Source organism: Medicago sativa, chromosome 8, assembly GCF_051527215.1.
Source record: "Medicago sativa cultivar Bolivia chromosome 8, Bolivia_mono, whole genome shotgun sequence".
Taxonomy (NCBI): domain Eukaryota; kingdom Viridiplantae; phylum Streptophyta; class Magnoliopsida; order Fabales; family Fabaceae; genus Medicago; species Medicago sativa.
Genome location: NC_140756.1, coordinates 11,884,107 through 11,910,557, shown reverse-complemented (window position 1 = coordinate 11,910,557; position 26,451 = coordinate 11,884,107). Strand labels below are relative to the sequence as shown.

The 26,451-nt window shown below is 34.5% G+C and overlaps 3 protein-coding genes across 11 annotated transcripts; all 3 read left to right on the top strand.

Annotated features, from left to right (window-relative positions):
* The first annotated feature begins 3,484 nt into the window (after window positions 1-3,484).
* On the top strand, window positions 3,485-12,859 carry LOC146896984 (uncharacterized). Of its 6 annotated transcripts, none has more exons than XM_085738992.1 (14): window positions 3,485-3,818; window positions 4,758-5,296; window positions 6,265-6,424; window positions 7,305-7,430; window positions 8,877-8,944; window positions 9,103-9,174; window positions 9,317-9,579; window positions 9,693-9,761; window positions 9,841-9,923; window positions 10,147-11,748; window positions 11,876-11,953; window positions 12,054-12,168; window positions 12,334-12,384; window positions 12,508-12,859. In XM_085738992.1, the coding sequence occupies exons 4-14, from the start codon at window positions 7,360-7,362 to the stop codon at window positions 12,553-12,555; spliced, it is 2,520 nt and encodes an 839-aa protein (XP_085595118.1). In that variant the 5' UTR covers window positions 3,485-3,818; window positions 4,758-5,296; window positions 6,265-6,424; window positions 7,305-7,359; the 3' UTR covers window positions 12,556-12,859. The 6 variants fall into 6 exon arrangements, with proteins under 6 accessions (XP_085595118.1, XP_085595121.1, XP_085595117.1 ...); XM_085738995.1 differs by having other exon boundaries at window positions 7,305-7,998; XM_085738991.1 differs by having other exon boundaries at window positions 7,302-7,430.
* Window positions 4,840-6,428, top strand: LOC146896985 (uncharacterized). The gene is made up of 3 exons (XM_085736368.1): window positions 4,840-5,085; window positions 5,182-5,296; window positions 6,295-6,428. The coding sequence occupies exons 1-3, from the start codon at window positions 4,840-4,842 to the stop codon at window positions 6,426-6,428; spliced, it is 495 nt and encodes a 164-aa protein (XP_085592494.1).
* Window positions 12,860-16,805: 3,946 nt separating the features above from the next.
* Window positions 16,806-25,813, top strand: LOC146896983 (Amino acid dehydrogenase family protein). Of its 4 annotated transcripts, none has more exons than XM_085738990.1 (16): window positions 16,806-17,142; window positions 18,039-18,626; window positions 19,567-19,678; window positions 19,806-20,007; window positions 20,933-21,019; window positions 21,095-21,154; window positions 21,243-21,329; window positions 22,244-22,315; window positions 22,603-22,658; window positions 22,941-23,026; window positions 23,226-23,316; window positions 23,405-23,562; window positions 23,660-23,751; window positions 24,625-24,705; window positions 25,015-25,088; window positions 25,435-25,813. In XM_085738990.1, exons 2-16 carry the CDS (start codon window positions 18,065-18,067, stop codon window positions 25,508-25,510), a joined length of 1,896 nt encoding a protein of 631 aa, XP_085595116.1. In that variant the 5' UTR covers window positions 16,806-17,142; window positions 18,039-18,064; the 3' UTR covers window positions 25,511-25,813. The 4 variants fall into 4 exon arrangements, with proteins under 4 accessions (XP_085595116.1, XP_085595113.1, XP_085595114.1 ...); XM_085738987.1 differs by having other exon boundaries at window positions 19,549-19,678; XM_085738988.1 differs by having other exon boundaries at window positions 18,022-18,626.
* Window positions 25,814-26,451: the final 638 nt, after the last annotated feature.

The following is a 26,451-nucleotide window of genomic DNA, read 5'->3' as shown; positions in this document are numbered from 1 at the left end:
AAATGCAGGTGACCCTAAAAACAAACACAAATCCTCAAACCACAAAAATTACATTTAAAACCAAAAACTTAGCCACCAAAACACCAATAAACACAAGAAAGAGACCAAAATTTAGACACTAGAAAAGCAGTCCAAGGGCAATCACACTAGAGCAAGCCTAAATACCCTTTCACACATAGGACCAAAGCAGACCACCTAAAAACACCCGCAGGCCAAACTGTAGCCAATTTGAAGACCTCGCTTAACCACACCTTCTCAAAAGATCGCCAAGTTAAAGTAGCCACTGCATAAACCAGAAAACAAAAACCAGACCAAGATGCAGACAAAAACCAATGAAACCTTCCGCAACAAACTGACAAAGCCGCACCAAAACAGTCATGCCTGTCCCTTAACCACCAAACCCAGCTCTGTCTGTAAACCGCACAGCAGACCCACAGCAACAGCGAAAACAAACGCTAAAAACCTGATGCAAACAACAAAAGGCAGAAAAAGCGAGAAAATACAAACCAAACAAAAGCAGATACCCGATTTCAAGGACAAAAACCAAAAACAGCATAAACTAACATTTCTACTAGCTATACTTATCAAAGGTTGCAGACATATAGAGAGTTCAAACGTAAAATAATCAAAATTCCGATAAGGTGAAAAAGAGCATAAACCAACATTTCTACCAGCTCTACTTATCAAAGGTTGCAGACATGTAGAGAGTTCAACAGAATCAAAGGTGAAAAAGAGCAAGGTAGTGAAAGAAGCGGGTGGAGTCAGTATGATACTTACAGGCGCAGCATTACATTATCTAGTCGTGTCTGAAGAGCTGTGCAAATTTCTATCCCCTGCATTAAAGTGACACAATTCTGGTAAAAATATTTTCAACAAAGTGGAGTTATCAAAGGTTGCAGACATTAAACAAATACTATATACCTTATTGGTTTCGAACCAGAATGTGTTCATAACTCCTGCCACTCGCATTGTAAGTGTGACTTTTGAATTGCCACCTCCAAATTGCTTTATATCCTTCAACTCAACCGAGTACAAATACTCCTTAGGATCTCTACTATACCACTCAATCTATAGACAAGATTCCAAATTCAAAGCATTATTAAAAAAACAATTTAATATTAAACAACAATATAACTTGACCAGCTTTTTTATTACATACCTCTCTTTCATTTGTTCCAATTGTTATTTTTTCAAATGATTCAACTAAAATCGGATCTGCTCAGAGAAAAATCACTTTTCACGTTCAAATATATCGTTGTGTTTTTTTTTTCCGGAAAGGTGAAAATTGATTTTCAATAAAAATTAGTTAAATGTAGAATAATAAATGTTTAGATTTTGAAAGCGGTTTTTATAAGAGAGCTACAAAATTAACTTGGTATACTATGTTGATATGATTTTTTTTATTGCAATTACGAAGGCTTGATACAGGGTAGCCTCCTTCATAACTATGATGTTGAGGACTTCACATGATTGGTGTGCTATGCTCTCTACAAATTGTGAGACATCCTAAACCATCCATAGATATGATTGTATTTTTTCTCATGAAATGAAACTTAGCAGGGAAAAGTGATCCTTGTTACCTATCATGTTAAGCACAATGTATTAAATAAATCATTTGGATGATTTTTAACATAGATTAATTTCCATGATGCTATATCCATAGGGTCCTTTCATGCTACATCGACGAGTTCTTGTAGTTTCATATGCTGAAAATGAAGGAAATATTGGTTGAATAGAAAGAAAAAAGTCTATCATATCATGTTGAGCAATTTTAATGCAATTTGTTGCACACCACGAGGAGCCTCATTATTATTCTGTGATTGGATCAAGGTAAAAATCTAAGTCTCTTAAGTTAAGAATGAATGTATCCTTATGTTTGAGAGTTCATTGAACAAAACAAAGACCAAAGGGTTTTTAGGTTGCAGAGTTCAAAAGAATCAAAGGTGAAAAGGAGCAAATGGAGGCATGATACTTATTGATGAGACAGATATCAACCATTTGTGATCTCTTCAGCTATTGTTGCAAAGAAAATAGGACCAAAAATTCCATCTTGCCTCAAGACTACACGCTTTGTTTTATACAGTTTGTAAAGTTCTATACTTTTACGCACATGGATCCTTTATAGCTGCAGTATGGTGCTACAAACGTATATTCTGTTTGGTTTATCATTTTTTTCTCTTTAAAACTAATGATCCTTATAGACTGCAATACCGTACCATGCAGTTTACTAATGATTCTGTTGTATATTTGGGCGGATTCGATTACCCGTGGTTCCAAACTCTCCACCCGCACCGGTCCAGGTCAAAACTGTTTAAACCAAAACTCTAACCCGGATGATCTGTGACCCGTTTGTAACCGCCCGTTTTCACTCTTTTCTTTTTCCCGATTACCCGCGGGTTGGGCTGGGTCGCGGGGGTTTTGTCCAGCCCTAATCCAACCTATTTAGGGTCGGGTCTAACGGACTTCAGGCTTACATGAGCCTAACTATGTATAGGTTGAGGGCTAGACAGAGCAACCCTTTTAAAAAGACATTATTACCTCCTTCCATAATTATAAGACCAATTTAGTCAGATCACGGGAGTTAAGAAAGTTGATAGTAATATTAAATTTGTTCGTAATTACTAATTTTATTTTTACAATTTTATCTTTTAAGATAGAGAGTTTATTTATATTTTCAACATATTAATATTTAGGCTTAATAGCAGTTTTCGCCCCCTAACTTTCACGAAGTTGCGATTTTGGACCCCTAAAAAAAACTACAAAACCGCCCCCTAAGTTTTGCAACCGTAGCAGTTTTGGTCCCCCAAAGGCCAATTTTTGGTAAAAAAAAAAACACGTGGCACCTCACTTAGGGTGCCACGTCAGCTTAGACTGAGTCAAAATTGGTCTTGGGGGACAAAACTGCCACATGTGCAAAACTTGGGGGCGGTTTTGTAGTTTTTTTCTTAGGGACCAAAATCGCAACTTTAGAAAAGTTAAGGGGCTAAAATTGTTATTAAACCTAATATTTATCGTTGATTGAAGAAAAAATATAAATAAACAATGATATGTTGGTAAATAAATAATTAATGTTGTTGGGAACACCAAATAGATCTTATAAAAAGGGATAAAAAAATTCTTAAAAAGGTTTTGTATTTAGAGATTAATGTAGTATAAGATAGTCCTAAAAACTTCTTATTCATATTAATTTTAATAGATTTAAACTTTTTTTAACACGTCTCAGATTAGAACAAACATCGAGCATTCAATCACTCATGTTTAATAGTAGTTTTTCCCTACCTTAGATTTTTAGGTTGGGTAAACCTCATTCTCTTTCAACGAGAGACATTAAATTTTCAATGTTAGCTTTTTTAACAACCTTAATTTTCTTTTTAAGGAATTTTTTTTTAAATACTTTTTAGGGAATATTTTCAACAAGTTTTAATTAGTATCTAGTAAGAAAAAAGTTTAATGAAGAAAAAAACATTTATTCCCTCAAAAAAACATATCATTTTCATTGAACTTACAAACCTTGTTTTTGTTCAACCCAGAGAAACCTGAACCTCCAATTCACATCAATTTTTCCTTCTTTTTACTTTGGAATTCCATTTTTCATGTTTGTCACTTTCTTTCGAATTCTGGGTGTTGTAAAAATTCAATTTTTATTCGTGGGTCATTGGCAAAAACAAAACTTTTTTTACTCCATTACTTATTTTGAGTTTATGTACTCTGACTTTGCTGTATTGCTGGAAATTATGAGTTTTTGTCGTGCTTCTGGGTACTCACGAAATCTTGGGTTGAAAATTATGAGCTCTGCCATCAACTATAATTCCTTCAATGTGAGTATACATGCATTCTGTTGTATTCAAATCATTCTAGTAACTTCTCTAAAATGTTACTGTTCATAATTCTCATAGCTTCTGCATTGTGTTACAAACTATTTCTCTAAAATTCTGTTATATTTAGTAACTTATATTATTTCAGTTCTTTTTTTGAAGAATTATTTCAGTTCTATCAAATACACCCTCCGGTCACAAATATAAGCAAAAACTTACTTTTTAGGTTCATTCAATAAATGATGTATGTGGTCTAATTAATAGTCCACATACATCATTTATTGAATGAACCTAAAATGTGAATTTTTGCTTATATTAGTGACCGGAGGGTGTACAAATTAAGAAAATGGCACAATTCAATGTAATCATATGTGTTGGTGTCGATATGTGTCCGACACCATGACACACCTAATGAGAGGAGTATATGTGCTTCATATTTTTAGTTACATTAGTTGGTAGTTACTTGTCTGATGTAATAACACGACACTAGTTCACTGATTGTTAGTGTCATAGTGTGGCATGGAAATCAATCAAAACCACAGTTCATATATAGAGGTCTTTGTTAGAGGGAGGGAAGTATTTCTAGGAGTGAACTCACAATTTGCTTAATTCAGAATGTCAAGTACAAGATGGTATTTATACTCAACATTAGTATGCCACTGTCAAAGAGTCTGATTCAAAAAGAACATGGTCCAATTGGTTTGCTTCCTAATGAATTGCTTGTAAAAAATCATATAAGAGAAAACAAATTAAATCACCAAATTTTGAATCACAATATTTTTACAAATTAAGTTTATCATTAGAAGTACCCTTCTTACACATGAGAAGTTGTCCCCTCCCAACTCTTGGTGGTCAAAGTTTGGACCTCTGCCGATTTTTATTTTATTTTACTATGAACTCTAAAAGAGGTAAATTTATTATCTGTTGTATTGTTATTGACAGGAAGCAAATGCTTTTAGATTTGTGGAGAGGGTTGTCATACCGAATGTTGCTGCCAACCATTGGAGTAGGGATGATTTCTGCAATGGATGATATGAATTTGATTCAGCAAGCACATAGGCATCACTTGGTTGTGAACGAGATTGGTGACGACATTGTCTTAGATAATGGACCTGGAGAGGACGATCCTTCATTTGGTGAAGAAATTGTTTCTCAGCTTTCTATCGATGCTCAAGATTTGTCTCATACTCAACAGGTGAAAAGGAAGAAAATGGCTGTTAAAAGACGGAGAGAGGAATGGGCAGATACTTATAAATGGGCTTATGTCGATGTGAAAAAAAGGACACCAAGGATTTTCTGCTGTCTGCAGCGAATTTGACAGGAAACGTCGAAGCAATCCTTAGGCAATGAATGTAATTGTACGCAGATGAGTGCCCTCGAAGAATACAATAATAGTTTGCTTCATAAAGAGGCTCTTCGTCTTCAATCGGCCTCCCAAGACGAAATTATGGCCCGACAAGACAAGCCTGTTTATGTAAAAGGTTTGCCATCCCAGCACACTACATTAATTGACATTTGCAAATAATGTTTTCAGTTTCATTAACAACATTAATGGCATATACTATTAGTTAATCTTTATTATTTTGGTCATTTTAGATCATTCTATTTTTTTGGTAGTGATTTTTAGATAATTCTATGGCATACAACCATTTTAATGACCCCTTTGCAAATTTAGTTTCCTTGTATACTTTTTGTAAGGAGTTTGTGTCAGTGGCACAGTCTAGAGCTATAAAGCACGGATACGGACACGACACGCTAACACCGCAAATAATGAGAAAATCACATAATTCAGTGTAATTATATGTGTCGGTGTCGGACACGTGTCCTAATCCGAGGAGTGTCCGTTGCGGCAGTTATTCTGTTTACAGTTTGCTTGGCTTTGAATTATGCTAGCAACACACTCTCTAACACGCTATTTCCAACATACTCTCTTTAATTGGTTAGATGTTAAATGAATCCCACTAAATTTATGTCGGACCTACATGATTTAGTGGGACCCATTTGAAGTTGAAAAGAGTGTGCTAGAGAGAAATTCAACAAATTAGAGTGTGTTGAAAAGAGTGTGCTACAGAGTGTGTTGCTAGCACTCCTCGATATGATATATCTAATGCAAATTGTAATATTCACAATTAAGAAATATAGTTACAGATTCAGTTTTATCTCCTCTCTCAATCTCTGTCTTTGTTATGGAGTTTCTTAATCTTGACTTCTTTGAGGTTCCACAAGGTTTCTACTTTTGTACTGAATAACATTAAATTTTCGTCTAGTTTAGTGCCATTTTAAAATTTCAGTGTGCATCTTAAAATGTAAGGCTTCAGATTGTCACTACCTCTGGCTAATTCAAACCTTATTTATCTTCTTGATAGAATTTTGGTTTTGCAATTTCCAGAATAACTTTCTTTTCAGCGCATTGTTTAATTTCTTGATTTAAAATGGTTGTATTCTTTAGGGTAATGCCCGACAAATTCTATAATTGAAGCTGCAATGTCACAAACAGTGGGATCAATTCTTGAAGCTACACTAAAAAGGGAATCTCATGCGGTCGAGTTCATTCAGGCAATCCAGGAGGTAGTTCAAGCTCTTGAGAGAGTCATCAAGAGAAATTCTCAGTGAGTTTTGTTCAAATGGTTATTTTTGTATAATTTTCATTTATTATTACAGACACATCTAATGTTTTAGAACTGTATTTATAATATCATGTTTCTCTCGATAAGCAAATTGGATGTAAAAAACTAAGAGTAAATTTTTTAGCGTAATGTAAATTGCAGAAGTCATTTGTAATTGATTCCAATCGAATCGAGGTTTGGTGGCAAAACAATTTTGATTCAAAGTAACAAGAATATATTGAGGGCATGAGGAAGTGTATTAGGAAAAACCCAAGGCGTACACTGAATAGATATGAGGCATGAAAAGAGTATATAAAGAGTGACACCCCTTACCTTACAAGCTAGTTTCGTAAGGATGAGTTAAGTCCAATATAAAAACTGATATAATTTTTTTTCTTCCAAAATCATGTTTAATAAGAAAAAAACCCGCGTTTGACACATGATATCGTGTATCCAAACATGCGAGATAAATTGCTTGTGATGGGCTCAAAAATGAGTTCGACCGTTATCTTTACCGCACGTGGGTGGAGGTTGGTGGCCCCAAAAGAGGAGTAATATTACTATTCATCACACGTGTATATTCTAGATTTTAGTGAGTGGTGGATATGCGGCCAAATACATGGTACGTAGTGAACCCGAATCTAGATTAAAATACTTAAAGTATTGTATTAGTGATATATAGGAATAAAAACTAACCAATGAATGATGTACCTAGTTTGATAGTTGTCCAAAAACGTGACAAACTTTTTAATTCGAGATTAATACAAGAATACCATTGCAGATTAGTTCCGATCTACCGTCTTTCGTCTTGGTGTATTTGCCTTTTTGTATGAAATTTTTATATGTAGTTTGAAAGGCCTGCTGTTTTTTATCTTCGTAGCAGATTATTGACGTTGGTGTGAAGGAGTTCAGATTTACACGGTCGAAGAACGAGATCTATGGACGATTTAACTAAGAATCACGTCAAAATGCGGTCAGAGGAAGCCAAACCCAAGTTCAAGTCACTCAAGTATTGTCACACACTCCTTACTTATTGTCATACACTCTTGATTTTTATTTTTTTTTTGCACTATTCCCTTTGAAAACCTTGTCTTCAACTTGTGAATTTCTCAGTCTCTGTCACATTTTTCTTGTTAATTTATGCATTTGGTATGTGCTAATGAGAACACAATAAATTTTTACGCATGATATATTTGGTGATAATTATCTGAATATTTTTTTTAGATGGTAACTATTGGCAGTTAATCAAAGTATTGCACTTGTATTTATAAATTTTGAGGGTTTCAGTATTCAAAACAATTAATATATGCATGACCATGTATAAATGTCAAGCAAGTTTTAAATTCTTGACGGCGATGTTTGAAACACTTCTCTTTTCTATGATCACAAAGGATTTCTATTGCCTCACATATTTGATTTTTTTTTCTTTCTGAATGGCACGGGTTCAAGTCCTGGAAACAACCTCTTGTGTAAAAAAGAGGGTAAGGCTGGTACAATACACCAAATGGTGGGACCCCTTCCCGGACCCTGCGTATGCGGGAGCTTTGTGCACCGGGCTGCCCTTTTTAATGGCAAATGTTAGTATGTTAATTGTAATGTTAGTATTTTCTCCCTTGCCAGGGGTCGTACCCTCGACCTTTAACTCCGTAATTCTTTTAATCTCTTGCCACTTGATTATTTAATAACAGCACCATGTGTTAGATTATTTGTAATTAGGTTTGTTGATTTGTGTTGATTGAGAAGAATTATGAATTTCTGTTAACAGACCCCATCAAATAGGTGTATACTAGGTGAAATAGGGGTGATCATCCGGGAATATTGCCGGGTCAGTTTCTGTTATTAACAACCCAGCAGCTGATAGCCATGTTAGCACTTAGTTAGTTGGAGCTGCTTGCTGAATTGGTTTAGTGGTTGGAGCTCAAACAGAATTAGAGACAAGGGAGGGAAATAATAGGAATAGCAATGTTGTGTAAACTGATTTTGGGAGGGCCTGGATTCTCGAATCCTTGGAGTTTAGAGGAGATTTTTCCTTGATATTTTCATTGTAACATTTCCTATTGGTTCTACAACCTTCTTGATTCAAAGTTCAGACCGAAGGATAGGAATAACCGTCGATATTAATTTCCATTGTCGGTACCCATTTATCTTCTCTACTGTACTGTTCTATCATATTTCTACAATACCAACACCAATAACACACAACTAACTTCAATTCTTGAAAAGCAAATGAACTATTGATGAAGTCGTAATCAGCCATTTGGCCTGTAAAAAATTTCTTGGTTCAGAAATGTTCAATTTATAGTGTTAAAAGTCTAAATAGGCTACTTAATTTTTAAAGAACTCAATGATTTTTTTCTTTCTTTCTGATATTACTTTCCATACTGACGATAGTACATGATGTATGGATATCTCCCATTTTTTGTCTTATTAATTATTTATTATGTTCTTACGATAGAGCCATTGACTTGGAGCCTGGGAACCCGTCCATGAAGAGCCAGATAAAGGCATTGGCAGCTGATGAAGGTAAATTTTTTTTTGCTTCTTGTATTTATGTATTAATTTTTCCTGAGTTTTTAAATTTGAATTTCAAGTTGTTGTTTTATAGTGTCATTGGGCCAAGAAACTTAAAAAAAAAAAAAAAAAAACTTGACGATGTTTATGCTTGTACTTCCCTTGTCTAGCTACACCAAGGAAGAATTACGATAAAATGGAAGAGGCTGGACTTAAGGAAAGGGAAGTGGAAACTCTTCAAGGTATTAAAATTTACATCATTTGAACACAGTTTAAAGCAATAGTAAGATGACATTACATAGAAGTATTGAAACCCTTCATACAAATCTTTGTTAGCTCATCTGCTCATGTAGTTTATATGCAATGTCTGGAATTTTTTCATAGTTGGAGGCTTCCATAGATTTGGATTGATGTCAATAAGTGCTACTGCCAAGGGCAAACGTTCTTCACGGAGAGCTGCAAATATCTCTAAAAGCCTTTATGATGTTGTGCCATCACGAATGACAGACAAGCAAGACACCAATACTGTTTTTGAGAAAGAAATCCCTACCAGGGCAAGCAAAGGAAATAATGGATCTAAACCAATAGATTTGCAGAGAATGTTAATTTCTCTCCTAAGGGATAACCCTAACGGAATGACTTTTGAGGTGCTGTATAAAACCAAATATGTCGTTATTCTTACTTCTTAGGCTTGTTTTTACCATCTCTAACTTTACATTTAATCACATTTTATCTATCTGCTTTCCATTTTTGATTATAGGCCTTGGAGAAAGTAGTCAGTGACACACATCCAAGTTTCATACAGGATCTTGAGCCCACTATAAAAAGAGTAAGTGGTGGGAATATTTTTCAGATATTAATTTGTGATGCATATGTGATCTAATTTTTCATTTGATCTTGAACATCAGATTGCAAAATATATCCCTGGAAGGTATATTTTAAAGCCAGAAGTGGATTCAGAAAGCTTCAAGAAACCTACTGAAAGTGGAAGGTACCTGTTATTTTCACCTAACGTTATCAGTGGATAATAATACTGCAAGTGTACTTTCTTATTTTGATCGAGTATCATGTATGTGCTTACTAAGCTATTCTAGAACCTTCTTTAGTTTGTTACAGTGCTTATGGATTTCTGTTAAGTGAATGGATTACAGTACAAGTTCGACTAGTTGTATAAATAGTCTAATATATGCTGGGCTTTGTATCTTTTGCATCAGTTTCTTCAAAATCAAATATTGTACTACATCAGCTCCACAGGGAAGAGGTTCCAAAGAGGAAGTTCCAAATGACGATTTGGAGGAAACAATGCAAGTAAAATCCAAAGTGAAAGAAGAATCAAACACATTGGAAAAAATTGATATGAAACATGCTTCACATGATTATCAACAGCTGAAGGAGCGCAAAAGTTATATGGGGAGTTTGTTTGATGAAAGGGAAAGTGAAGTCACGGATAGCTCTAGGAACGAACAGTCTGATAGCCTATCTAAAGGTAAACATAAGAGGGGTTCAGAATTGACGAACATTGATGAGAAATCTGAAGGTACAAAGAGGTTGAAAGCAGGACACTTGACTCGTGAATCATATTCTCCAGGTACAGATGTGAAAATGTTTGGGAACTCTAGAATTTTTTCACCATTTGAACTTACTGAAGACTCTGGTAGAGCTGACAGACAAAGAAACTGCAATCGTGGTTTCCAGAAAGGATACAGTCAGGCATTGTCTGGAAAATCTAGTTCAGATTTACGAAAAACAGGTCAAAGGTCTTTTGACCAAAGACCTCTAGGAAACCCTTCCTATCCATTGGAAAAATCAGATAAACTTGGTGAAAGCACAAGGCACAACAGGAAACACACAGGACAGGACATCCGTACACATGAAGTTTCTTTTGTGCCGGAAAATAAATCTCTTAAAGATGCTCAAAATGAAGATATTTATGCCACCAAGAAAAAAGTCCCCAGGAATTCCAGGGATGGTAGTAACGGAACTAAGCAGTCACTATTATCAGTGGATTCTAATTACCAAAAACACAGTGAAATGGTTGGTAAGTTAAAGGAAGGCCGACAAGGTACGCAGTCACATTTGGAAAAATTGCTCAGGGATAACAACAGAACTGGTCTTGTTAAATCCTCCACTGTTAATGGGCGAGGTATCTCGCTTAAGAGAGAGCTTTCAGACTTGGATTTGGGAGAACTTCATGAGTCCACTCCCGAAGAAACCATTGTTGCAAAGCAATTTGAACGAAATGGTTCGTTTAAACATATGGGAATCAAAGCAAACACTTCAGAGGACATGAATTCAAATATCACTGAAGTAAAACCTTTATTGAAAACAACTTTGGATTCTGGAAGGCCAACCTTGGTATTAAGTTCAGGTTTTCCTAGCATTTTGGACAACACAAATGAAAAGAATGTTGATAATCATTTTGAAGATTCAACAAAGTCTCGTTGTAGCGTTACACAAACTCATTCACATCATTTGAAAGCAGACAGCGCGAACGTTGGATCTCAAAAAAAATTGCCAGAAGTGAGCCGTGGTATTGATTTGGATGGTTGCAGGGAAACCAATAGAAGAGTGCCTGCAAATAGATCTAAGCAAGATACAAAACATGGAATGGTTCCCTACCCTGTGAAAGAAAGTAAGATACAAACACCTAATTCATGTGAAGAGGTGCCTGATGGAAGAAAGGATTCGGTATTTGCAAATAGAAATAATGGTGACCAAAAGAAGAAAGAGTTATCCTCGGATGAAAATAGTTGCTCTTATTCAAAGTTTGAAAAGGAGGAACCTGAATTAAAGGGACCTATAACAACTTTTTCCCAGTAAGCAGTTGTTCTTTATTTTCTTTTGTAATTATTTTTGTAGTAGTTAGTGTGGTGGTAAGGTTCTTTTGACTTAAATGCTTTTTTTTTGTTTGTTCTGATATATGTTTTCTATATGAAATACTAGATACAAAGAATATGTGCAGGATTACCAGGGTAAATACGAGAGTTACATCTCCTTACACAAGATTTTGAAGGAATACAGGTAAAATAATCTAATGAGTAAAAGTTTCTTTGATTTTTGGTTCAAGTGTGTATTTGGATTACTTTCCTGATATTTTGTCAAACATCTCACTCATTTGCAGGGTTGAGTTTCAGAAACTAGGTGATGATTTAGAGAATGCTAAAAGCAAGGGGGATAAGGATAGATATGACGGCATTGCAACACAAATTAGGGAATCCTATAGGCAATGCGGATCGGTATGTTTTATCTGTCTTCACCCGTGCATGTAGACTCAATACTGCATCATGTAGTATTCACATTTATGACTGTAGAACGCAAATATAGAAAAATCACATCTGTGTAACGTTCGCATTATATTCAGTATCTATTTTCTGAACATGTGGCCATGATGTGAATTGCAGAGACAAAACAGACTGAAGAAAATATTTATTGTGCTTCATGAAGAACTGGTGGTAATTATTTAAATATTTTGTAACCTTAATCTGATATTTTTTTTATTCAATTATGAACTTCTTTACTTCATAGCTGTTAAGTTTTTATGTGCTCATCATGCTGCCTCTTCACACTTCATGCAGAATACGAAGCAAAGGATCAGAGACTTTGTTCAGTCTAATAAAGATTGAAAATGCAAGAGTATCATTTACATTTATTAGATGTATTTGGAGCCGTATGTTTTTACATAAAGAAAATGTAATTACTTATGCATAGGTATGAAATTTTTTTGGCTTAGCCAGACCCTTTTTTCAAATTCCGGATAAATGTTGTATTGTTTTTCTAGTCAAACAAGTTTAGCTTGCTTCGTTTTCACCATTCCTGGAGAAAATTGAGACTTGATATTTCAAGCTTTGTTGAACTTATGCTTCTTGGTCATTATAAGAAAATTGTTGCCAAATAAAGCCAGGAATTATTTATTATAAGTAATGAAAATAGTTGCAATCTTTAGACGAGTAAATCCCTATTTCATTATATAGTGAGCACTTTTAACTTGGCCAATGGTGTAGATAACTGATGAGAATTGCTTTAAGGGTCTTTCAGTTTGCTCAAAAACCTCTCAGATTTATCGGATCGTAATTATAATCACACAAATCTATCGAGAGTTACGATCCTATGAGCATTTTTTGAATCAGGGTGTAACTTCTGATCGGCTTATTTAAGAGGTTGAACAATTCTCAAAACTTATAATGGCTGGATTCTCTTTTTTGTTGGGTTATATAAAGGATAAACATCTTTTAAAATATTTAACAACAAATACAAATCTTGCTAAAGAAAATATTAGATGTGTGCATATATTTTTCCTCTTCTTTTTTTTTTTTTTTACAATTATGTTATGTGTATATGATTTTTCTGTCCTAAAATCAGTGTTATACAAAAATTTCCCAAAAAAAATCATTAAGTTATTCTAAGGTTGAAAAATTGGTTTACTTGTCTAAATGGAAAGAGTGCACTTTTTTGGTCAAGTAGGTGAATACATAGAACCTTTTTTTTTTTTTTTTGAAGGAATACATAGAACTTTTGAAATTCAAAATACAACATGGTACGATAATAAAATTTAATTTAATTATTTGCAACTCCTTTGACTATTTTTTTAATAGTTCTCTAAATAAAGTGTAATCAAATCTAGCTATTTTATATTTTTGTATCCAGTTTTTTTTGCACAAATCAAAATGCTATATATATTAACAACAGTGAAGCAAAGCTCTATGCACAAGGAGTGCAAAGAACGCCATCAATCAAAGTTTACAGACACATGAAGCCAACAAGAGTACAAGCAAAACAGACAACAGTTAGTGGACACCCATACAAGGTAGTGGATGTCTCCACCAATCATGATAACAATAATAAAAGGATGTATGTTCAGCTTTCAACCACAAAAAAGAGAGTAATTTGACTCGCTCAAAAAGAACCAAAGGAGTAGACACCATATTATTGAAGATATGGTTATTACGTTCCTTCCAAATTACCCAAACGCAGGCAAACCATATAACCTTAAAGAACGAGTGAGTATCACGCGGCATCCTTGCCATGAAGGAAACCTGGATGAAATGATCACGAATCTGACAAGGAACAACCACTGAGATCCCTATCCAATTCCAAACAAGAAGCCACAAAGAGTAGGAAAAATCGCAATCAAGGAAGATGTGTTTAGTTGTTTCGGAAGCTCCACACCCGGTTACACAAGCCAAGTCGTTCGCATGAAGGATATTTCGCCGCAAAAGATTATCTTTTGATGGAAGCCGGTTACGCAGGAGACGCCACACGAACAAAGACACTTTCTCAGGAATCTTCCTATGCCAGACATCATCCACAAGACTCCTATCCACCTGCTCACCTGAAGTTGTGAGAAAGCGATAGGATTCCTGCACCGAATAACCATGCACAGGGTCTAAAAGCCATCTCCAAGAATCAGTGACATCAACCTGCAAAACAATGTTATGTAACACCTCAGAACACTCCCTCACACTATCCTCCTCCCAGGCTAACAAACGGCGTCTCCACTCCCACGCCCTTCCCTCCACCTCCCACCCTAAACTCTCCATCTCCTTCACCGTACAATCCTTATTTATGGCTAAATCAAAGAGTCTAGGAAATTTGAATCGCAAAGGCGTTTCCCCAACCCAATGATCCAACCAAAATAAGGTTGTCCTGCCATCTCCCTCCCAACCCCCCTCTGACTCGACGTATAGACCTCCACCACATAGAATCATGCCTTCCCCCCTCCCTTAATCGGTCCCCTAACTCCCCATAACGGGCCTTTAAAACGCGATACCACAAACCCTCCTTATCAGTCAACATCCTCCAACACCATTTCCCCAACAACGACAAATTAAATTCGCCTAATCTCTTGACCCCCAAACTCCTACAGGCTATTTTCATATGATCCTCACTACACCCCCCCCCCCCCCCCCCCAAAAAAAAAAAAAAAACTTTTAAATATAGATTCAATAGAAGAGATTATACCAGCGGGAGCCATGAAAAAGGAAAGAAAGTAAACCGGGAGCGACGACATGACGGATTTCAGTAATACCAGGCAACCACCAAATGAGAGAAATTTATTATTCCACGAGGACAGATGAGCCTTGTATCCAGTTATTGTTTTGCTTTTTGTTCTTTTGGTCGAAATCGAGTTCTTTTGTTTAAATTATTAAATTCCTTTACTCCCATCTATTAAAACATCATCCCTTGTTTGAAGGAAACGAGCCCTAAGTGGTTCTCATTCCCCCCACTGTCAAAGCACTACTCATCCCTTGTGGTTAAAGGTGAGAATAAAATAAGTCGAATTAGGTTTTGTGAAAATGAATTTAGCTTGTTAAAAAATATAAGGTCTAAGTTTGATTTGCAATCTGTCATATATTTATTCTTTTAGCTTTGAGTTTGATATGAGTTATTGGTTTATTTAAAAGCTTATTTCGCATAAAAATATCTAAGTAAGTCATCATATCTATGTTAAAAGAATAATCTATTTTAACATAGATATGATTTATTTATTTTTTTCCTTAAAAATTAAAAAAAATCATATCTATGTTAAAATAGATAAAAAAAAAACAAATAGATTATATTTGTTTTTGACATTTTTTTTAGGGAATTTGTTTTTGACATTTAACATGACATTCTAGAGAATTTGATTATAATTGATATCATATTTCAATTATATAATAATACATATTTAGCATATTTAATAATATATTTAAATATGAAAAAAACTAATGTAGACTGAAAAACTTAAATTGTTGAAAAACTTACCAAATTTACAATTGAATCTAAAATACAAAACTTAATATAATAATAGTAATGAAAAGTGTGTTATTCATATTCACTTAAGTGTGCCGAACTAGTAAGCCTAAAAGTTTTTTTTAATGATTGATAGTCTGATTGCTATAGCTAAATAGACTTCTAAAAACTTATTATACTTCTATTAAAAAAAATATCTCGTATGGTCTAGATCTGACATAGACTAGATCATAGCCTGATGTTGACCGACGTGACATATTCACTCTCATTATATAGTCATAGTACCATTAAGCTTTGTTAAAACTTAATATTCTTGTTTTTTTCTTTCTTAAAATCAAATATGTGAGTATTGCTCGAAACTCTTTAACTTAAGCCTTATTTCTTGGCTTGAATGGAATCTCAATATAGACGATGCCCTTTGGAATTGGATAACCTTCTTTGGTGTCCCAATTAATTTTTTTTTGTGCAAGGATCAAAATGAGATTGCATTAATCAATCGGGTGAGATGCAAGAGAATTGAATTGCAAGTCAAGTTCAAGGGCTTCTATAGCAAATTTGGACAAATCGATTCCCACAAGTAAAGTTCAAGGGTTTTTATCGTAAACTTGGACAAATTGATTCCCATTGTGCTGAGATATGGGGTTTGATCCATGTTTTTTGTATAACTCGGCATCTCCGCATCAACCATGTTATTTTAGAAACGGATTCTACTATTGTTTCAACAACAATTCTCAATCGAACCACTTTCATTACCTAATCTTAAACCTCTCATGAAAGCGATTATTTATTTCTTGAAACTTTGATTGGTCTTCTTCAATACACAATTATATATGAGAAGTCTTTGTGTCAATATGTTAGCCAAACATGATCATGATTCTCAATTCCGTTATGTATTTATTTAATTATAATTGTAATTTCACTCTACTTTTATTGGATTGTAGAGATATTTCCATCACCCATTTAATTAGTTAATGAATAGTATGTTTTTGTAAAACAAAAATGTGTGAGTTTTAATGTGTGAGTTTTGGTAAATTAAAATTTACCATAATAATAAATCAATAAAAAGATAAAATGAAAATTTTTGTCCAAAAAAAAAAACATATTCAGCAACAAAAGAAAAACAGTGTTTGTTCGTGTTGATGATGTTTTTGTCCAAAAAGAACATCGCATCAATGATGATGATATGTTCATCTTTCCACTCTTCCACTTTGATTTCAGAAACACCGAAACATCATTGAAATCTCAAACCTACCTTGTCCTTGTCCCCATTGTTTTTGTTCCACGCTCAAATCTCAACCTTCAATTCACATCAAATTTTCCTTCTTTCATCTCTCTCCTTTATTATATATTTATTTTATATTATTATATCTAGAGAGAGAGAGAAAGAGAGAGAGAGAGAGAGAGAGAGAGAGAGAGAGAGAGAGAGAGAGATGCTCAAAACTTCCACTTTTCAAGTTTATCACTTTCTTTGAATTCTCAAGGTATTTAAGCTCTGTGATGAAATTAAGCTTCTGGGTGTTGTTCAAATTTGATTATAATTTGTGGGTCATTTGCAAGAACAAGACTTTTTTTTTACTTCATTACTTAATTTAAGTTTATGTACTCTGGCTTTGTGTTTTGCTGAAAAGTATGAGTTTTTGTTGTGCTTTTGGGTGTAAATGATTGTTAATTCAAATGGGTACTCACTTAATCTTGGGTTGATGGAAATTGTGATGGATTTTTCTTAAATTGCAATGTTTTTTGAGGTCTGGAAAAATATATTTGTGTTTGGTACTTTTGGTTTATTGTGGTTTTGAATGGATGAAAATGGGCCTTGACAATGCTACTGTTTTGATCAGAGAGAGAATTGGGGTAGTGTCTATAGTAGAAAAGATGGTGAGAACTAGAGGATTGTTAGATCACTAGAGGCAGAGGTAGACCTAGAAAAACTATAAGAGAAACTATTAAGAAAGATTTATGATAGAACATTACGGCGTAATTTGACCCATGTAACTGACCCCACTTAGTGGGATAAAGTTTGGTGGTTGTTGTTGATAGGTTGGTTTGGTTTCTTTTGTGGCTAGAAATTAGTCCAACTAAATTAGACCAAGCAATGCTATGAAGGTGAATTGTCTGACTGTTTGTCACCTACGTAGCACTGATACTTCAGATTGCTGGCGTATCTGATGTTACAATTGTCGATGTGTTAGTGTTAGTAGTGTTGTATCAAGTGTTTGTGTTTCAAAGTTTGATACTTCGGAACAACTTTTTTCCCTTTTGCCATTATCTTGTGAATGAGTGTCTTTTTTTTTATTTTTTTTATTTTTAAATATGAGCTGTAAAAGAGGTAAATTGATTATTTGTTGTATTGATATTGACAGAGAGCAAATGATTTCAGATTTGTGGGGAGGGTTGTCATGCTGAATGTTGCTGCCAACCATTGGAGGAGGGATGAATTCTGCATTGGATGATATGAATTTGATTCAGCAAGCACAAAGGCATCACTTGGTTGTGAGGGAGATTGGTGAAGAGATTGATTTAGAAATTGGACCTGGAGAAGATGATCCTTCATTTGGTAACACAACACTAATCGGTGCACCGTTGCGGGAATCTTCTGCAGAAGAGCATGGTGAGAGCAAGCAGATGGCGACGGTTTCTCAGCTTTCTAATGATACTCAAGATATGTCTCAGAACCAACAGGTGAAAAGGAAGAAAAAGGTTGTTAAAAGATGGAGAGAGGAATGGGCAGACACTTACAAATGGGCTTATGTCGATGTGAAAGACGGGACACCAAGAATTTTCTGCTCTGTCTGCAGGGAATTTGGCCGAAAACATCGAAGAAATCCTTATGGGAATGAAGGCAGTCGAAATATGCAGATGAGTGCCCTCGAAGAACATAATAATAGTTTGCTTCATAAAGAGGCTCTTCGTCTTCAATCAGCCTCCAAAGATAAAATCATGGCCGATAAGCCTGTTTATGTAAAAGGTTGGCCATCTCAGCATTGATCTGCATATAATGTTTTCAGTTCCATTAAAATAGTTAATTGGCATATACTGTGTTTTCTAATATTTGAGTTAGCTACCAATCAGAGTTATGGAATACAGTAACCGTGATCTTACCCCAAATCATTTTAATTATCTGTCCTACATTCATGATAAATGTTTAGTTAGTTGTGTTGAAATGTCACAAAAAATGCATTTGATCAATTATATATAGGATAATGGGAATATTCTTTGTTGCTGCATTCAACTGATCCTTTGTATTGTATCAAGTCAAAACATAATTTTATTAGGTAAATCTGAATTATTTTGGTGAATTCAAATAATTATACGACATACAATCATTTTTACTTGTTCCTCCCTTTTTGATGACCACTTTGTGAAATATAGTTTCCTTGAATACATTGTATAAGGAGTATGTGTCAGTGGCAGACTCTAGACTCGGGATAAGCCTTGGCTTTGTCGGGCATTAGTTTGGGCCCCAGTTTGTGGCAGTTATTCAGTTTATAGTTTGTTTGGCTCAACTAACTCTTGGACAACTACTTTTAATATATTTGATGCACACTCACACTGTAATATTCACAATATAAGAAATATAGTTACAGATTCAGTTTTCTTTCCTCTCTCAGTCTCTATCTATGTTATGGAGTTTCTTAATCTTGACTTCTTTGATATTCCACAAGGTCTATGCTTCTGTCCTGAATAATATTAAATTTTCATATAGTTTAGTTCCATTTTAAAATTTCAGTGTGCATCTTAATATGTCAGGCTTTGCATTATCATTACCTCTGGCAAATTTCAAGCCCATTTCTCATGTTCTTGATACAGTTTCTGTTCTACAATTTTAATTTCTTGATAAAAATGCTTGCTTTATTTTGGGTATTGCCTGACAAATTGTATAATTGAAGCTGTAATGTCGAAAACAGCGGGATCAATTCTTGAAGCGACACTAAAAAGGGATCCTCATGAGGTTGAATTCATTCAGGCAGTCCAGGAGGTAGTTCAAGCTCTTGAGAGAGTCATCGGGAAAAATTCTCAGTGAGTTTTGTTCAAATGGTTATAATTGTTATTGTATAAGTTTTATGTATTTATTTATTTATTATTACAGATGATAAGGCTAATGTTTTACCATTGGATTCATATCGTTAATATTCTCATGTTTCAGTTATGTTAACATCATGGAACGATTGTTGGAACCTGAACGAATGATTATTTTTCGAGTTCCATGGGTGGATGATAGGGGCGAGACACACGTTAACCGGGGGTTTCGGGTACAATTTAACCAGTCAATGGGTCCATGTAGAGGTGGCATTCGTTTTCATCCGTCGATGAATTTAAGCATTACCAAATTCCTTGGCTTTGAGCAGGTATTACAAGTACTTTTGGTATTTGTTATTACTTTTACATCAATTTTATTTCACTTTCAGTTTTAGGGCTTTATTCTAGAAGTATTTATTTTCCCAAAGGGGAAAATGTTCAGATGTGAGGATAAATACACAAACATGTGTACATGTAGAATTGATGTGCAGTACACAGACACAAGACACGCTCACACACCTATATACTTGCTTGATGGGAAAAATTTCAAAGTTCCTATAGAAAGAATAATAGAACAGATTCATAACAAATAAAGAAAAAAGAAAACATAGAAAACAAATGAGAGATGATATAGGGCATAGAAAGAACGAGAGATGGAACAAAATAAATCCATGAAACTTAACAGATATGAGAAAACAGAGGAAGATGAAAGGGTTAGTGTTAATCAGCGAAGGCGGCAGTTTAATGGGCGTCGATGATGGCTGAAGAGTTTGGGAGAAGAGTTTTTGCTATGAATTTTTTTTTGGGGTTTTCAGGTTTTGTGTGATGAACAGCTGGCTGAAGTGTGAAAAGAAGGAAAAGGGTGGGTTAATCCGAAATCCCCAAATTGCCCTCGAAACAGTTAAAGATTTAGGGTCAATTTGGGGTTTTCGCGTTTAAAATAAAATAGTGGATCAAAGCCCACTACGCCACTATAGCACCTGTGGTGGCCGCTATTGCTAACTGCTCTGCTATAGCCATTCCCGGTGAGGCCCATGACCTCTATGCTCCACTACGCCGCTATAGTGCGCTATTGACTACCTAGATACTAGTAATAAAGTTTTAAGTTTGGTTTAGTAATTGTAGATAACTAAGTCTTTATTATTTATTATTTGACGAATATACTGAGGCTATCATATCAACAAAAGTTTACTATCTAAATTTCAAGCTGCATTTCTGAGGTGGACCCCTTTACACAAAACTTCTTCTCTGCAGACCTTAAAGAATGCTTTGTCTCCTTACAAATTAGGAGGTGCAGCTGGTGGAAGTGATTTTGATCCAAAGGGAAAAAGTGATAATGAGGTGAGTTATCAGTTTAATCTCATCTTGTGTAGTTTTATAGATTATAATTACTAAATTAATTTGATATGATGGCAGATTATGCGATTTTGCCAGAGTTTCATGTGTGAGATGTATCATTACCTTGGTCCTGACAAGGTAACTGAAAGTACACTTTTCCTTTATCTCTTTACCTATTCACATCAAAGGCCTGTTCGACATATTATTTTTTATGGATGTATATTAGGACCTTCCGTCAGAGGAGATGGGCGTTGGTACTCGCGAGATGGGGTATCTTTTTGGACAGTATAGACGTCTGGTTGGTCATTTTCAGGTAATTCAAGCATTCTTAAATACTAACTATAACTATTTGGTGGAATTTTTTCTCCCGTTTTTTTTCTGGGGTTTTCCTCCTGTACTTGGATGAATATTACTCGCTTGATTCACATTGCTTAAAAATTTGTTAGAATATATGGAAAATATCTCATTATGTTAAGGCTGTGTCTTTGAGTAATTTAGATTATTTCTTAGGTTCGGTTTCCATATTTCTTTATGTTTAATGATTTTTCCCCATCAGTAGTTGACATTAATATGAGTTGGTGCTTATTCTGTTGTATCAAAAACCTAATCACGATTCAAAGTCTCTTTGTAGCTTCAACAAAAACATCAATAAATGTAAATCCTAATAGCCCAAGATATACTCCCTCCGTCCAGTATGAGTGACATATTAGGTTATGTCACACAAATTTAGGAGAAACTATAAATGAAAGGAATTGAACAAAAGATTACTAAATTAACCTTATTGTGCATTCGTGTATTCACCATTATCATAAATACAAGGTGGTGAGTGATTCATATAGTATTGATTAGATTAGATGGTAAAACTAGCAAAAAGTAATTACTATTATATTGAAAACCGAAAAATATACTCGTTTTGGGACAAATTCTTTTTGCAAATATGACACTCATAAATATGGGGATTGAGGGAGTATATACCTTGGTTACATTTTACATTTGAAAACTTGTTTTATACAATATTTTGTGTTTTTGTTATTGTTTTTAACTTATAATTTTGATCTGGTTGTTCTAGATTTCTTTTTTTCCCTATGCTATCTTTTCCTTTATGTACTTGAGTTATTGTTGTGTTGTGTACAAATGAATGTCCATATTATACGCACTATGCATTCATTGAAGAAAGAAAAACTTTTATTGTCAGGTAATTTTCATATGCTTACCTTATTTCTGCAGGGAACTTTCACAGGGCCAAGAATATTTTGGTCCGGCTCCAGTCTTCGACCCGAAGCTACTGGTTATGGACTGGTAATTTCAACTTTTAATTGCTCCTTGCCAAAATGAAACGTGAAACTGAGTGTGTGTGTGTGTGTGTGTGTGTGTGTGTGTGTGTGTGTGTGTGTGTGAAATGTGCTCCATGACTTCCATTTTCTCTCTTTTTTCTTGGAACGTTTTAAGGCAGGTCCTTTAAGTTTCCTCGTGCCTGCATTTTTATATGCTAGCTTTTCGTTTCAGAATAAAGAGCGTATGACATGCATGTCCATTTCAACCAAGAATGTCAAGATTAAATTTAACAAGTTTTTGTGCATCTGCAGGTTTTCTTTGCCCAGCTCATGCTAGCTGACATGAATAAAGAACTCAAAGGATTAAGGTTTCTTTTTTAATTTTTAGACCATTATATAAAGAAGATTGTTGTTACTTGCTACTTTTCCGACCCTTGTTTGTCATTATTAATGATTCCTTTTGTATTCAATATAATTTTTCTTGACTTCAAAATTCCATCAAGATTAGAAACTTAGAAGCTCCCATTTTCCATAATTTCCTTTTCTGAATGTTTTAGATTCTTTCAAAACCAGTTATCTAGTGTGAAATTTGCCGTCTCCTAAATTTATTTCATACTTGGAATGCTCTTCTAATTTAAAATTTCCTGCAGATGTGTAGTGAGTGGTTCTGGAAAGATTGCACTGCATGTTTTAGAGAAGCTAATTGCATATGGTGCTCTTCCCATTTCAGTATCAGGTAATACGTTTTTCTTTGATGAATATATTGAGGCTATTGCACTTCATTATTGCATGTCGGATTTCATCTCAATAACATTAATCATCACTAAGAATATTGGTAAATATAACTATAGGATTGTCAGTGACATTTTCACCTCCTATATGTACCCTGATCTGTTCACAGAATGTGCATTATTTTTAACTAAAGCATTAATCAGATTCTAGGGGATATTTGGTTGATGAAGATGGGTTTGACTACATGAAAGTACAATTTTTGAGAGACATCAAAGCTCAGCATAGAAGTTTGCGGTTAGTATCACATCTGTCTTTCATTTATGTTTCATGCTGCCAGTTATGTATGATATGATGATCCTTGTTCATAAATTGGCGTATGCAGAGACTATTCAAAGACCTATGCTCGGTCCAAATATTATGATGAAGCAAAACCATGGACAGAAAGGTGCGATCTTGCATTTGCTTGTGCAACACAGAATGAGATTGATCAATCTGATGCCATGAATTTGGTTAATTCAGGTTGTCGTATACTAATAGAAGGTAGTTGTCGTTCTGAGATGTGATATGTACTCGTCTTTTTTTCTCTTGAGTGTATGTATATACTAATGAAATCTGCTTCTTATAATTTGAATCTTAGGTTCAAACATGCCCTGTACTACTGACGCAGTTCAAGTTCTGAGGAAAGCTAATGTTCTTGTTGCTCCTGCAATGGCTGCTGGTGCTGGAGGGGTGAGTGAGATGTTTGCTTAACTTTTCCTGTGCAAATTGCATGCATATTCCCGTGTTAAGCAAAACAACATTAGTTGACCGTTAACATTAGTGGTCGTTAACTCTAGTTTGAAGTTTATTATCCATGATTGAGAGTTTTTATTTGAATTCAGTTCTATATTTTTTTATTATTACTGTTGTTGTCGTTGTTGTTGTGTTCCATTTGGCATGGATATGTAGTGAAACGGGAAGGGAGACCAAGTGGTTCCCTAATTCAGGCTCTTGTTTGAGGAATATAACATTTTGTTGCTTTGCTTCATTTTTCCTCAAACATCAGACATAACATTATTTGTTTAACAATTCTTTCGCTGTTTCCGATATATTAAACCATTGTTAAATGTAAATTTAGTCGGTGCTGATTAAATCGATGCGCACAAAAGCCTTGATACAACCGTATGTTTCTATCTTTGTGAAATTGTGGCTGATGGTCAAGGAGGATTCCGGTAATGGAAACTACCTCTGCCAAGTATGTTTGTGTATATCCGACCTTCTTCCTCCTGCAATGATGAGAGCCTTGCGCAAAAAAATATTAACTAATAAATAACTAATTCATTTAAGGATGTAGTTATTGATGAAACTCATCCTTTATTGACCTGTGTGCGTATTGTACTTGTTAAACTAATACCATTTTTGACCTGAGGGTTTCGCTTGATGATGGTTTAATTGATTAATTGTGTTTGCACTGAAAAACAGGCCATTGATGTGTGTATGACTGAAGAGGCTTATCTAACCCTTGTCATTTCAAAATATAAAACTTCAAATTGAAACTATGATCATAAATTTATGTCAGACTGATTTGCATCATTTAGCTCATCTTGTTCTCCTTGCATGTAGGTTGTGGCTGGAGAACTTGAACTGAATCATGAGTGCAGTTTGATGAACTGGTCACCGGAGGACTTTGAATCTAAATTACAGGTATTTATAATGAGCTGGTCACCGGATGCAGTTTTATGAACTAATCATGAGTGCAGTTTGTTAAAATAAATTGTTCTTATAAATCATACAAGTCTCCTTTTAAGAATTATAAATGGTCGATAGGTTGCGGTTATTGAGTGTCACATACTTTTCTGTATATCTTTTTTTCTATTCAAATTGAATGAAACTCGTTTTCTTCCATGTTAGTATTTTGAAAGAAAAAAAAAAAAAAAGAGGGAAGTGTATAATTTCCATAAACAATGTTATGTCATGTTATATCAAGTTCTGTTGCTTTTTTTATTTTGGCAGGAAGCAATGAAACAGACTTATCAAAGAGCTATAAAGGCTGCAACTGATTTTGGTTATCAAAAAGAAAGCCCCGAGTAAGTTCTTTTTTCAGTAACATAACAAAACCTATGAAAACTCTTAACAATTTTTTATACTTTACTCTCTATAGTGCCCAGGTTTATATATCTAGTAACATGGCATCATTGCAATTTGAATAAATAAATTGCGTAAATTAACCATCCTTGTATAAAAGTAAAATGCGTTTTACTAAGTGGTTGAGTCTAAGTGGTTCATGTCATGTAACTAATATTCTTAGTAGCTTTTCTTAATATTATCCAACTATGTTGAAGTCTTAACATTTTGTTCCCCTGCAATGGATATTTTATTTCGTCCAAACATGCAACCCGGGTTAATATTTGTTTGGTTGTTGTTATATGTCAGGGCTTTGGTACATGGAGCAGTTATCTCTGCCTTTCTAACTATTGCTCAAGCCATGACTGATCAAGGCTGTGTATAATAAATTGAATATTGCGAAACTTTGGATGCATCATGATGCTAGTATTTATCACCAAGGGTCGATGACACAATGTCACTGCCAAGAAAGCATATTTCCTTGTAGAATTTGTAACATAAAAACTGATTATGAAAAGGGGGAAATCAAAATTTAGAGGACAAATTTTACTTGTACAATATTGTCAAGAAAAAGGAGAAATTGTCCTTTGCGTTGTTTAACCTGGCCAGGCTTTGATGATTGCTGTGAAATATTTGGATGTTGAGATTAGAAATAAAATACTTAAATAAAATACTTAACATTTGAATATTATTATTGTTATCTGCTCAATGATGTATGCAATGCAATGTTTCAAATAAATTCCAATGAGACCCTTGTGTATTGAATTTGAAACTCCTGAACGACAATGACATAAATTTAATTGCTTTGCATACGATAACATATACACAACGAACTTCAAGCAAAATTAAAATAACTTGCATTGGGGGGGGGGGAATCACTACATTGCAACCAAATTATAGCAATATGAAGTTTTCTAACAATATGAACGATAATGGCTCATACATCGTAATAATGGAAAAGTGGGAAATTCAAAGTTCAAACTCTGCATACCAATGTCCATCAACCAAGCTGACATAGCAATATGGAGTTTATCGGGCCACATATGGTTAGTTCAATCTTTATAAAAGAAATACTCAATTCAATCTTATATTATCCAAAATACCATCTTCATCAATGTATTGAAATGTAGAAATGGTATTTGGACAACTATTTTGTTGCCCAACAACATATTTATATATGATATAGATACAATTTTGTTTTTTTATTCGTTATTCTCTCTTCAGATCAAATCCATACTTATAAGTGAATATTTTTAAAAGGTATCAAATACAATGTCAATTTTAGTTGTTCAAATAACATTCCTTTTTTAAATGTTCTGATTAGTG